Here is a 14,307-nt window from a genome sequence, read left to right as displayed (position 1 = left end):
GGCCTTAACAGTAAGTAAGCAGTTAATGCAGATTCGGTGCACGGAATGTAAATGCATCGGCTGACTTGTACTTTTGTTACCGACTCTGTCGGTGCCTTGGTCGGGAGTTTGCCATGAAACGTGCCCACGTCAATCAGCAGAGATCCCGGCCAATGGTGCAGCTGGCTGCCGATTTCTCTGAGGTGGGGGAAGGAGGGGGAGGAGGCGGGGCTGGTGTGAAACTGACAACAGCTGAATCACGCGGAGCGGTGGCGGTGCACTGAGAGAGGGGGAACGGGAGAGAGCGCAACAGTCCGCCGTCGCCGCCGCCGCCGCCGCCGCGTCCCGATCGCTCCCTGGGAACGGGGCTGCTGTTGTGTCCGCACCGAGGAAAGGGGCTGGGCTGAAGCAGCACTTGTGTGCGTGTTTGTCCGTAACAGGGCAGCAGGCAGCAATGCCCCCACACTTTCTCCTGCAGTCCAGGCAGAGCCTGACGTTGTTGCATAAGTGTTTTGGGAGAGGAGCCCGCGCCTGGGGGATCGGCGCAGCTGTCAGGAAGGGACCCGGCACCGCCAGAGGGGATCACAACAGCCGGCGAGCCCGCACCCAGACACCGGGCTGTGCAGCCACGGACAGATGGCCGGACGCTCGCCTCGGTGCATTGAGAGGACTGTGCACGGTGAGAAAAGCGGCGTAACCTTCGGATCATAATCCTTGCAAGGCTCTCGCTATAATGACGCCGCCGCCTGTGTATTGGGCTGTGGTTTTGCTGACCACTAAGCATAGAAAAGGGTGTCAAGCTCTTTGCTTAACATATGAACCCTAGGGTGGAAAGTTTGTGTTTTTATTTTGCAAATGCGGCCGCATCGATCATTGAGCAGAAGTCAAACATGTGCTTCCAACGATGTCCAGTTTGCTTCGTGCTCCTCGCTTTTGGCTGCTTTAAAAATAGTGTTAAGCAACAAAAGGCAAAAAAAAACATGAAAATGGTTCAGCTGAGTTCTCGGCATGGTATTTATTAGTTGTCAAGTGTTGCGCATTAGCTGGTCCAAGGTCAACAGGGAGACGGTGAGTTATGTGTTTTAGCGATTTGGAAGAGGCGCACGGATAAATCTGGGGACATCTCTCTAATCCCTCCACAGTCCGTCAGTTGAGTAGCCTGAAGAAAAGCTGAATAGAGAGGTGTGCTTGCTGAGATCGTTTGCATGTCAAGGTGTGGTTTAGTTCACTGCACCTCATTGTTTCAAAGTAGAACCAAACTCTTTACAGAAGGAAAAAAAATACAACAAACCCACAAACATTGTTTGCACCATATTGGAAAATAGTAGCATTACAAGCGATATAATATTTAAAAAAGATATTTAAACTATTTTATTATATAATATCGTGTGCTTTAGTATCTAGAATTTCAGATTGTTTTCAGAAGATTTTCTGAAATAAGTATCAGCTGTAGGTGACTAGAATGTCTGTAGTACATCTGCGCATGAAAATCATATTCTTTGCATTAATTCCTTACAGCAGAAAAATGAGGGGTATTTCCTTGTAAACCACCGTCTAATTATGGGAAACTTTCCAACTACAGTATAGTGCAGCTTTTTGCTTTATGATAATGAAATGTGGTGCTTAGGTACAAAGGTTATCTAAAACTCATTTAAGATCCTAGAGTTTATAGATAATACAATGGGAAAGAAATGCACTGAATAAAATGGTAGTGAGCTCAATAACTGAAGGATGGCAGATCAGATATGTACAGACCAGCAAAGATTCCTTATCCCTGGGTAACATGAGCAAGATGAAAACATGAAGTACTAAGGGGATTAAAGTACAGAACTTCATTTTCTGGAAACAGTATGATTCATATTTGACATAGAGGGCTGGTGCTTTTTATTCATCTGATGATAAGCAATTCATTAAACTGTATAATTTGACGAGAAAATCAGTAAGTTGACTAGTATCTTGAGAGAGTAATCTGGTCATCAAATGCTGTTATAATTCCAGGTAACATAATACACAAGGGACTTCACAATCTGTCACATTATTACTAAAAGGAAAATCTGTGCTCCAGTGACAAAGTAACATAATGAGTTCCTCCTTTTTCTTTGACAAAATACATTGATGGCTTTTTGCTCCTATTTATATGACTTGCTCATTCATTTTTGCTGCCCCAGATTTTCAGTGTCTTTTGTATTGAGAATTCTGAATGAAATAATTTAACCAAGGACGGGTAGTTCCATGTGAAACTTGTGGCCCGTGAAATTGATCTCCCTTGTCACATGAAAATAATGGTCGGGGGCAGAGCTTAAACTGAAACAATTAGTCAGCTGTGGTGTGCTATATCTTGGTGACACAGGATTGGAGGATAAACCAGAGCAGGGTATTCTGGGTCAAAACCTTCTGCAGCTTGGGATGAATTAGTTTCTTTAAACTAATGGCTGCAGGGCTCTGGAGGCTAAGTACAGCCTGTGAGCATCAGCGGAGTGGAAGCTTGGATTACCCCCTGCAGCCCTTAATACATTGTATTATGGGATTGCGGCAGTTGACTTCAATCTAGAGCAGGGTGAAAATTTGATGGGTCCTGGCTTCAGGTCACCATTTGGTCATACTCCCTACTGCAGACTGCAGTCATAGAGTATGGAAATACTGATCCAACAGTAATCTTATTTTACTCTCCTCACATTCCCGTCAACTCCCCTGAGATTTTACCATTCCCCTACACACTAGGGGCAATTTACACCAGCCAATTAACCTACCAGCCTGCATGTTTTTGAGATTTAGGAGAAAATCAGAGCACCCAGAGGAGCCCCACACGATCACAGGGAGAACATGCAAACTCCACACAGACAATACCAGGGATCAGGATTGAACCCGGGTCTCTAACCGCTGCACCACTGTGCTGATCTGGTCTCATCCTGACCTGATGTATGAGCACAGTATATCAGGGCAGGACAGTAGTTCAGGGGCAGCAGTGAGCAAGCTGGCAGTGTGATCCTGGTGACAGAGACTACCCCTACCCAGGATAGGAACATTGCAGAGGTGAAGACGTGATTTTATTTTCCAGCCTTTGGACAATGATGATGCAGGATCCGTCAACTTATTTTGATGTGGCTGATCAACAAATTGAGCGTTTCAAATGTGGGTGTTTTTTTTCCCCACATCCTGTCACCAGCTCAGGAGTGGTTCCATGTATTTATGTTGGCCTCCTTGTCAGGCTGAAGTAAAAGACAGTTGGGTGGGACATTTTGTTTGGGAACCAGGGGCTTCTCGTGTGCAGAAGCAGAAAACATAAGTTGCTTGGCAGGACTGTATGTTTTTAAAGCATGTAAATCCCTACAGCATTGCACACTACACTTTTATAAACTGAGTGCTGACAACTGTATAGTGTTTCCTCAAAGTCCTTCCATGAGAAAAGTTGTATTTTGCTGCATCCAGCGGAAAACCTGATTTTTTTTTGTACAGAAGATCTAAACTGTCAAGTAAATAGCTTAATGAGAGGACTCAAACAAACAAAAAGCAGGCAATTATATCAGAATGTTTATAATCATTCTGTGAAATGTGCCATTTAAAGATAATACTTTCTTACATCAGAGCTTTTGTTTTGATGCTCTGGCTAAGAAGTTCATTTTTTCCCTGAATGATATTCTTGATTTGCATTTACTTTTGTGTCTATATATTCTGATGCAGCTTTGTATGTGGTCACTTTGAGATAATAAAGTAGATCAGAAGTCTTCATTGTTTCGTGTTGACCCTTCCTTCCCCATGGTGGAAAAGTGCCTTGTTGTTGTTTCGTATGGTTCTTTGCTATAATGGGAATGAGCCGGTGGTTCTGAGCTTGATATTAAAGTGGTAGTGTAAAGTGTCAGCCACTACTTGGTCGCAACACTGTCACCAGGGTCAAAGATGATGTGGGTCCTTATTCTGTTTAGAGGACTGAAGACACAACCTGAGCTGGCACTCCAGGATATCTTTTGGATTAGACATTAAATTCAGTCCCGCATCTGACATTGGGTAGATCCCATGGCACAGCTCGAAGGGGGAGTTCTGCGAGATTTGCTGGGTCTCTTGAATATCACTAGGAAAATGCATCGGGTTGGTACCGTATTGTTTTTTGTAAGTGCTGTTGGATGCAAATTGGCTGTTATGCTACATTAAATTAGGAACTTTACTTGGTGGATCGAGGGGGAACTTTATTGGCTATAACGTGCTTTGGGATATCCTGAGGTTGTGAAATGAACTGTATGAATGGAAGTATTTTAATGTCAGAGAGAAATGTGTGTAGACATTGCTGTGAGGATTGAATTGCCTGAAAATCTGTTTCTTGCATGATCTAGTTGGAGCAGTTATATAGCTGGGCTGGGTAAAGGTACGATGTTTAGCCTTGGCTAAACACGGAAAGTGAGTACATTTGAATCGTAAAAGGCCTAACGTGAGGGTAGATGGCTGGTATGAACTACCCAGCTGATTCATTTTTAGCTACGTGTGAACTGCAGCAATTCTAGTTATTTCTTTGCAACCAACTTGCAGACAAGATCACAAATTAACTCAGCCCCCTCAGTTGGGCGTGAGAAATTCTGTAGTGCCTTTCTAAAGAAGGGTAGGAGGTATTTTTTCAGAGTCTTGACCAGTTTTCATCTCTCAACCAACTTGATTTAAAAACAGATTACAGATTAACTGGGGGTTATGGCTTTGGTCAAGGGATTTTACTGTGCGCGTATCAAATTTTGAATTTACTATGTTAATGTAACTACATTTCAAAAGGGGGTGAGCAAAGATTCAGCAAATGTGTTCCTGAGATGGCATATGCGGGAAGATTGAGTCAGCTTGATCTCCTGTTCTGTAGTGTTTAGAAGAATGAGGGGTGACTTCATTGAAAGGTACAAAAATTCTCACAGGGTGATGTTTCCCCTGGCTTGAGAGTTCAGAATCTCAAAAAAATGAGGTAGCACATTTAAGGAATTTCTTCATTCAGAGGGCAATGAATTCACTATTCTAGGGGCTCAGTTAGTGATTGCATTCAAAATGTATAGATTTGTGAATATTAAGGGAATCAAGTGATAAGGGGTTAGGGCAAGAAATGATGTTGAGGTAGAAGATCAGAATAGGCTCGGGGCTGAATGGCCTACACCTGCTCTTATTTCACATGAATGGCTTTGGAAACCTGAGGACATGAAAGTTGCTAAGTAAATGCAAGAATTCTTTCCCTCAATGGTGCAGCTTAGGAGACAACATCAGCTTTGGATGGGAAGGTCTGGGATCTCTCATGGGAAATAATCACAGCATCGGTTGAAATGTATTTCCTGCAAATATGTCCAACCCTGGGTTGTTGCATGATAGCTTTCATTACCTTGATTGTTCTGAAAATAATTGAATGATGATGGGTTCATAGGAATGCAAAAAAATGTATTAGCCTGGCAATCGAGGCAAAATAACCAGTTTGTACTCTTGATGAACAAAACTGTGGCTGTGTAGTGAAGATGAAAAGACACACTGGATGAGCTTTTACACATTCAGCAAGAGAATCTCCTTACTGTTGTGTGTGACCTGATTCATTACCACTGGGATTGTCTTGAGAGGTCAAGGAATAAGTTTGAGAATGAACCTGCTTTGGATTCTGGCAGAGGACTGCTGGTTGAGGCACAGCATTTGGATAGAACTGATCTGATAACAGGATTAAAGGATGTTAGAAAACCTGGTCTGGTGTTAGTTTGCAATGTGGCAAACAGCTTGCATTTGGTGGCAGTGCCTAGAATGTATTCAGTGCATTGAATGTGACCGAGCCTTGGCCATCATTTTAACAAATGTTTTAACTCCTTTTAAGATAAATGTCTGCATTAAAATTAAAGATCATATAATTGATACCAACAGGGATATAATACCAGAAGGGATTTGTGTAGTGTCTGCAGTACTAGGAAATCATCGTTAAAGGAATTAATGCTTCTGATCCTGAGACTGCCCTTTGCCATAGCTCAAATGCTTGTAGAGGAAACTATGGCTGCGTAGGATAGCAAAAGGATTATAGTCTGCCTATTTCATCATGAAGTACTAAGGCTGTTTGTGGTCATTGTTGATGGAGCTTTCAGGGGCTTGCTTTTTCTCATGAATGTATTTTCCTTGCACGACATCTTTCTTCTTGTTCTCCTTGTGGTTGTCTGCAGGAGGTTGAGCAAACAGCTCAAACTTGTTTCCTGCTGAGCAATTTCCTCAGATGGCCACTCAGTTTGATTTTTAGGGAAAAAAAATGTATGTTTTCTCTAAATTGGTAAATTTTGGCAATTTACTAATTTACCAAAATTTACCGATTTTGAAGGAAGTATCGTTGTTTGATGAGCTAACAATAGGATGCCACATTCCCACATGTAGAGGTCCTTGCATTCTTTTTCGTAGGATTTTTGACATGCTTGGAGTAAAATGAGATGATGAAATTTGTTGTCTGAATGTTTTTTGGCATATGGTCATCTACACTGAACTGATGCTTTACATCATTATCTTGGAGTCGTACTGCTCAGAAACAGGCCTGATGGCCCACTGAGTCTGCCCTGACCAAGCACCCACTTACAGTAATCCCAATTTTTTATTCTCCCCACATTCCCATTAACTTCCCACGTATTCTACTAGTCACCTACACACCAGGGGCAATTTACAACGACCAGTTAGCCGACCAACCCACACATCTTTGGGATGTGAGAGGAAACCAGAGCATCTGGGAGATTGTGCACTGGAGATCAAGATTGAATCCAGGTCGCTGGAGCTGTGAGGCAGCAACTACACTAATTGCAACACTGTGTTGTCATTATTATGTGTCTGATGGAAAGTCCTGTTGCCCAATCCTTTGTTTTCCTTCTCTGTATTTTCTGCACAGTCTACATCAATCTATCATGGAAGGCTTCTGCACTAACGTGCTTAACAATTGTGGTTCAAAGCTTCAGTTTAATGTTCCGATTATAAATTGCTTTCTTGTATTTAATAACGTAATGTAGTTGTTAAGGGAACTGGGGTTCACGATTTGATATCAGATGCATTCCATGTCCTATCTAATCTATAAATCTAATGTACATAATATGACAGCAACACAGGATGTATATGAATGGTGGTGGAACAAAGGAGCAGTATCAGTAGTTCATAGTATGGTCTGACCATGCATTTATTGTGAGCATCCTGTTTTTATGAAGTCCATTTTTTATTACAATGCTGCACAACAATCAGTTGAGGAAAAGTTATGAGTCATACTGTTCGACGGTTTGATGGACTAGGAGGTCTGGCAAACTGATGTCAGGCCCTTCACATTTGGCTATCTGAATGATAGAATTACCAGTTAGGCTGAGTAAGCAGGGTGGATGAACTTCTCTTCACTGTGATATGAGTAGATGCCGTGGAAACCTCCTGGGGGACAAAAAGGATTCTTTGATATTAACAACTGTTTAAGCAGTGGGTTCCAAAAAAGGTGGCAGTAACTAAAGAAGCTATTTTGTTTTTTATAGCTTTAGAACTGTGAACACTTAACCAAAGATGAAATTGCACCTGTTAAGGCCCATAAAATTGACACACATTGCAGTGCTTAAAGGTGTGCAGGAACTTTATGGAATCAAAGAACAAATAGAAGCTTTATTGTATAACTGTACCAACCATGAATGCTTATCATGAACATTTAGCTTTGAACGTCAAGCATCTCATTTGTTAACATGTGCCTCAGAGTACATCAATTGTGAATGTGGTTATAAACCAAGGAAGCTTTGATACAAATTCCAAAACTAGTTTTGTAAGACCAATCGTAATTGGCACTAACAAACAGCCTGTAGAAACATAGAATGTCAGAGCTGCTAAGGCAATAAATCAAACTAGATACAGTAATATACAGGGATTTCAAAAATAACATGTCACAACCACTGTGATGATTAGCCATGTGCCAACAGTCGATCTGGTATCTTAGGATGAAGATCCCATGATGAATAAGGCCAGAAATGTACAACTTGCTTTTGTTTTACAATATGATGGCACTCTCTCATTCTGTAATGTCCTTGTAACTGCGTTTTTCTCCCCCCCCCCCCCCCACCCCGTCTTAAATTATCCTAGGGGTATGTGTTGAAAGGGCCCAATGACCTACTCCTCCTACTTATCTATTTCTATCTTACAATGGGATCTTTGTGTTCATGAGGTTGCAACTTCTGAAGTGGGATTTAAAGTCCTCTCCTGAGAGAGAGAAAAGCTTAGCTCAACAGTCATCAGAAGTAACTTCATCCCAATGGACCTGGTGCTCATGTTCTCAAAGCTTGAACACTCTTTCAACATCTAATATATTCGGAAAAGAAAACTTCTTTATGAACTATTTTAATGAATATGGATAAACTGCTGGATAGCTTCCTGGCATGGCTTTGATAGAAAATGGAAAATAAATGTTTATTGCTGACTGTACATGTCTTCTTTTAATTTTAAAGTCCATTTGCAGTGAATGAAACTATTCTGAGTTGCATCTGGACAGTAAGGAAATGCTCGTGGCATATTTACTTCTGGGTAAGGTAAAGGCATGGGATTAGTTTTGCTGAATGCAGAGATCAATTTGTGAGTCACTCTGGAGACTAATAGAGGCTGTTAATTGAATAAGCTTGAAAGTAGTGGCATTGTAACACCCAAAGACTTAGTAGATCTATTTGCAGTGATTGGTACGATATACCCTGGAGACTGACTTGTCCTGCATGTAGAAAAGATGTTTTAGATTCCAAAAGGAATCTGAATCTAATGACTATAACTGCTTGTCTCATGGCTGTCGTTAAGTGCAAGTTCTGTGTGTTATGCTGTAGGAATCTCTGTAGGTTTCCAAACAGAGGAGCATATGATGATACAATCAGTACTAACCATGTCACAGCTTAAATATGAACTAATGAATATCTTCCAGGATCTTATGCTTTATCTGACTTTAAATCAGTACAGTACAGGGCATCCCACTTTCGTAACTGAATAAGTCTGCCTTCAGATGAAAGCACACTTCTAAAATGTAAGATCTTTTTCCATTGAAAAGATATTTTGTCTTTATCTTAACCTTTTATCTTTAATGATCTTAACAGTCTGATCAGCCTGCCCTTATCTAAGTATGCTTCCTCTGTTCTGTGAGTAATTAATCTTATGGAACAAATGAAGTATATTTGTTCAGAGTAGATTTACTGCTTGTACCTTTGTTAAATGTCTCGAACTGTTGGTGAAAGACTATATAGATGATGAAGAGACATCAGCGCCAAAAGTGAAAATTGGGGACTGGAATTTCAGTTGCCGGGAATTATTTCCTTTTCCTGTTTTAGAAAGTGGAGAATTTGAGGTGACCTCATTTAGTTCCCCAGATCATGCAGGTAGTTGATAAAAGTTTTAATTTTAGTGAAGGGATAATTATTTGGAACACATACTGAAACTCTTGAGTTTCAAATCAAGAGTAGATCACGAGAATGTTTTCACCCTAGGAGAAGTACAGTTGTGGCCCTTTTGTTTACCAAGGGAGATCAATAAAGGTGACAATATAAATGGATTAGGGAGACAACATTATCACTGAATTACTGGAGAAAGGCAGGTACAGTGGACTGATCCATCATGGAAGGATTTGCTTTTGAGCCAATTGAAATTGTGAACAATTAAAGACTTTTAATTCCTGAGGGAGAGCAGTGGGAAAAATCTGAGTCTGTTTCAGATTTCATGCAAAATTACCACAGCAGCTAACAGATCATTTAGGTTTTGTCTTCAATGCAAACAGTTTCTCTGGGACCAGAACTGCCCAGGCTGCTAACAGGTTCTCTGGAGGTGAGAGGGTATGACCTAACTTTAGCACTCAGCTGTGTGGGTGGATGCTCATTGGTGTCAGGGGAGGGTTTTGCCCTTTTTAGAAGGTGGGGCAGGACTGAGGTGGGGAATGTGTGTGGGCATTGGAAATGTATGGTAAGTTTCTGTGGGTGTGTGGAAATGTAAGGCAGTTATGTGTCTGGGGGTGGGTAATGTGTGTGGGCGTGGGATGGGGGGAAGCTGTGACACAACAGATTAGCTCATCGACCTTGTGTTGTAACAGAGGCTAATCTGTCACTGGTGACAATGAAGGTGAATGAGGCCACTTTGGGGAAATTAGATGCTAAAGCAGGAAACTAATTTAAAGTTTTACAAACACAGATTGAAAGCTGTAGTGCTCCAGCTGCATCTCTGTGGTGAAGGGATAGCACAGCTGCATTTCACCAAAGTCTTTGTTGTTTTGTGTTGTGGTTATATGTCACTTGCAAAAACTGCCTGCCTGTCTTTTAAGATTGAGGTTGTGATAATACAAACAAAATGCTTCCTCCCTGTCATTGTACGTGGGTCCGCTCACCTGTGAAAGTCGCAGTTTTTCATTTTTATTTGTGCTTCCTGGTACCAGTTCTTTCCAGCTGGCGGAAGCCAGCCCTGACCCTAAAGCAACCAGTAAACGAAATTTAGAAAGCAACAGAATGTTTAAACAATTAGTTTTGCACTTGATCAGTGCCAGGGATCGGTGCTGTGATCTTTGTTGCTTGTCATAAATATAAATAACTTGAATGAGAATGTCTGTGCTCTGATAAGTTGCTGACAACATGAAGATTGGTGGAGTTGCAGAGAGTGAGGATGGTTTGCTTAAGCACACAGAGGGACATGGATCAACTGGAAAGTTGGGCGGAGTGGTGACGGGTGGAATTCAATCCAGACAAGTGTGAGGTAATGCATTTTGAGTTGTCTAATACTGGCTGGACCGGTACAGTAAACAATGGGGACTTTACACGCATTGATGTACAGAGGACTTTGAGGTTCAAGTTCATATCTCCCTGAAAATGGCATCACAGGTGGATAGGGTGGTGAAGAAGGCGTTTAGTTTGCTTGCCTTCATGGGACATGGTGCTGCAGGTGTACAAGACGTTGGTCAGTCATACTTGGAATTTTGTGTGCAGCCACCACACTATAGAAAGGATGTGGTAGCACTAGAAAGGTCACAAAAGAGATTCAGCAGGATGTAGCCTGGAATGGAGTTAAGGAGAGATTGGACAAGCTGGGGTTGTTCTCACTGGAGCACAGGAGGCTGAGGAGTGACCCTATAGAGGTTTATAAAATTATGAGGGGCATACGTAGGGTCTATTTTTCCCAGACTAGGGAAGTCTATAATTAGAGGACATAACTTTAAGGCGAGACTGGAAAGATTTAAGGAAGACCTGAGGGGCAAGTTTATCCACACTCAGGAAAATGGGATTGATGTAGATAGGGATTTCGGTCGCTGTGGACAAGTCGGACTGACGGGCCTGTCTCTGTGCTGTATGACTCTGACTCCAACTTGTCTGGGTGAAAGTATTTAATCTTTATAATGGCACCAGTTTCTTAAATCTGTTTGTATGTGTGTGGGTGGGGGGTGGTTGCTGCAGGGATGTGGAGAGGGTAGAGACCGGGGGTGGGGGGGTAAGGGCATAGGAAGGAGAAAGCCAAATGTGGAGCCCTGCAATACAGGAACAGGCCCTTGCCTACTCCCCCACCCCCACTGCCGAGCCCATACCAACCATCGCACACCTATTTACATTAATCCTATGTGAACCCAATTTTATTCTCTGCACGTTCCCATTGACTCTCCACAGATGCTATCACCCATGCACAGTAGGCAATTTGCAGAGGCCAATTCATCCATCAACCTGCATAAGTTTGGGATGTGGGAGGAAACCAGTCACAGGGAGAACGTGCAAACTCCACACACAGTTGGCGTTGGAGGTCAGGATTGAACCCGGCTCTCTGGAGCTGTGGGGCAGCAGCTGTGCGAGATGTGCCACTGTGCTGACCCCCACCTCCCCTCTCCAAATGTGCACTAGAAAAGCTGAAATAATAATTCTGAATGTTCAAAAGAACTTCTAATTCTCAGGATGCCGCTTCCATCTACCTCCTTTCAAATCCGCTTTGCTCAAAATTGGTAAGTGTGGATCAAAGCTAGAAATGGTACATCCTGGTGAACCTCTTCTGCTACCACGGCCTTTCTGTGGCCAGGACGACTACACAATATTCCAAGTGTGACTAACCACTGTCATGATGTGACAACTCCTGTATTTTATACTCTTACCTCTGAAGCAAGTAAACTACCCTATCCGCCCCTTGTCTTCATGGAGCTATGAATTTGACCCCAAAGATAAGCACCAAGTGAATCCTGTTTTGTTTTACAAATGCAGCTGAGTTCAAACTCTGGACTGAAGCAAACTAGAGCCCAGACTGTGTCTGATAACAGGCTCTGTACCTCCTTGCACTATCTGTTCTGGAGTCTTAGAAAATGCTAATTGGTTCAGACATTTGGCTGCAGTTCAGAAGCCAAGGAATGGGGTGTGGTGACAAATACTTGCCGGAGGGGTGGCAATGGAGCTGAGTGTTTATGGGGGCTGTACGATATGAGAGCAGCATGTGGTCAGTTCCATAGCTGCTGTGACTAGGTACACGGCTCATGAACGACCCTTGTTTCCTCTCCCCACCAATATTACATTCCAGCATGATTGCAAAAACAGATGTAAGGCTTTCAAGGACAAGGTTCTTTTGATCATGTTCCAGCATACAAGTTTTTATTTATTTTTAGTATAGATTACACATCCTTAAAGGTTGTCCGTCAAGTAACAATAACATCTTTCACGATACACAAATAAATTTTCTTGCTCTACAACATTACTTTACCATTGATTTCCAGTCCTGACTTCCCACTGATCATGTTGATGAATTTCTGGCAGCTCTTACTCCTGCATCTTGCATGCCCCTGATTTTCTTTTATATATGTTTTCGCCATTGGTGACCACCTGTTCACTTGACCAGGCCCCGAACTCTACATTCGTCTGCCTCTGTCTGTCTGCCTCTCTTTCTTCCTCTTAAGACACTCCTTAAAATCCATCTCTGATCAAGCATTGGTTAACTGCCCTTGTGTTTCTGCTTGTGGCATGTTGTCGAGTTTTCATGACATTTGTGTGAAACATTTTCATAACATTTATCACGAAGCTAGCTATCAACGTGAGAACCACACTTCTCTCTGGGTATCCTACAATTCCTGTTTAGTTGACTGTGAACGCATTGTCCTCACTAAGTTCACTTCAAATGTCAACAATCAGTTTATTGCAGAATATTACCCTGTACCCAAACTCACTACTAGCAGCCCTGCCTCCAAATGAGTGGTGAACCTATTCACGAAAGAGACGCCTAACGTGGCTCACAACCTACTGTATTTTAGACCTTGTATCCTGGACTTCCCACATATCGCTGGGTGGTGACTGGTATCTGGTTCTGTCTCTGTTTGCTTCCTGGTTCCAGGTTACAATGTCCTGCTTGTCAGACATGCATTGCACCAGCAGGTTTATTCAGGCAGTAAATTGGCTGAAAAATCCATCACATTTTGCCAGTTTGATGACTCTTGATTTTCATAGAAACATAGATAAATAGGGCCTTAGAGCTTGCTCTGCCATTCAGTACAATCACGGCTGATCCTCTTTCTCAGTATCATATTCCCACTCTCTCCTCGTACTTTGATGTCTTTTTTTTGTCTAGAAATCTATCTAGATCTTAAATATTCAGTTACTTGGCTTCCACAGCGTTCTGTGCTGGAGAACTCCACAAGTTCACCGCCAGAAGAAATCTCTCCTCGTCAGCACGCTGAATGTCTTGCCCCGTGTCCTGAGACCAGGCCCCCTTTCTCAGCCAGTAAAACATCCTCCCTGCATTTGCCTGTCAGGCCCTGTGGGAATTTTGTACGTTTCGATGAGATCTCCTCTGAAGTCTAATGAACAAGGGCCAAGTGAACCAAACTCCTCCTTGTATGGCAGAGCCACCATCCCGGGGGTCTGGAGACACAGGAGACTGCAGATGCTGGAATCTGGAGCAAAAAACAAGCTGCTGGAGGAACTCAGTGGGTCAGGCAGCATCTGTGGAGGGAAGTTGACATTTTGGGTTGATTCTTTCATCAGGACTGGATTGGGTGAAGGGCTTCAACCCGAAATGTCAACTGTCCATTTCCCTCCACACCTGCTGCCTGACCTGCTGAGTTCCTCCAGCAACTTGCTTTTATCCCAGGAATCTGGTGAACATTTTGTGGCACTCCCTTCATGGGAAGTAAATCCTCTCTTAGGATCACAGACACTTTTCTGGGCTCACTTTCTTTTATTTTGCTCTCTCTCTCTCTCTCTGTCTCTGTCTCTGTCTCTGTCTCTCTCTCTCTCTCTCTCTCTCTCTCTGTCTCTCTCTGTCTCTCTCTCTCTCTCTCTCTCTCTCTCTGTCTCTCTCTGTCTCTCTCTGTCTCTCTCTCTCTCTCTCTTCCCCCCCCCCCCCCCCATCTTGCTGTTGGAGGGTCGTGCAGTG

At 42.8% G+C, this 14,307-nt stretch overlaps 1 protein-coding gene across 1 annotated transcript in view; it reads left to right on the top strand.

The window, feature by feature from the left end:
• The first annotated feature begins 262 nt into the window (after nt 1–262).
• Nucleotides 263–14,307, top strand: part of fam210b (family with sequence similarity 210 member B) — a 55,772-nt gene continuing 41,727 nt past the window's right edge. The window contains exon 1 of the mRNA XM_052031553.1: nt 263–658. Coding sequence (XP_051887513.1) covers nt 434–658 — 225 coding nt within the window. The 5' untranslated portion in view covers nt 263–433. The remainder of the gene's footprint in view (nt 659–14,307) is intronic.

The sequence above is a fragment of the Pristis pectinata genome, chromosome 16 (assembly GCF_009764475.1).
Source record: "Pristis pectinata isolate sPriPec2 chromosome 16, sPriPec2.1.pri, whole genome shotgun sequence".
Taxonomy (NCBI): domain Eukaryota; kingdom Metazoa; phylum Chordata; class Chondrichthyes; order Rhinopristiformes; family Pristidae; genus Pristis; species Pristis pectinata.
The sequence above is the reverse complement of the archived record's forward strand: the minus strand, read 5'-3'. Positions and strand labels throughout refer to the sequence as shown.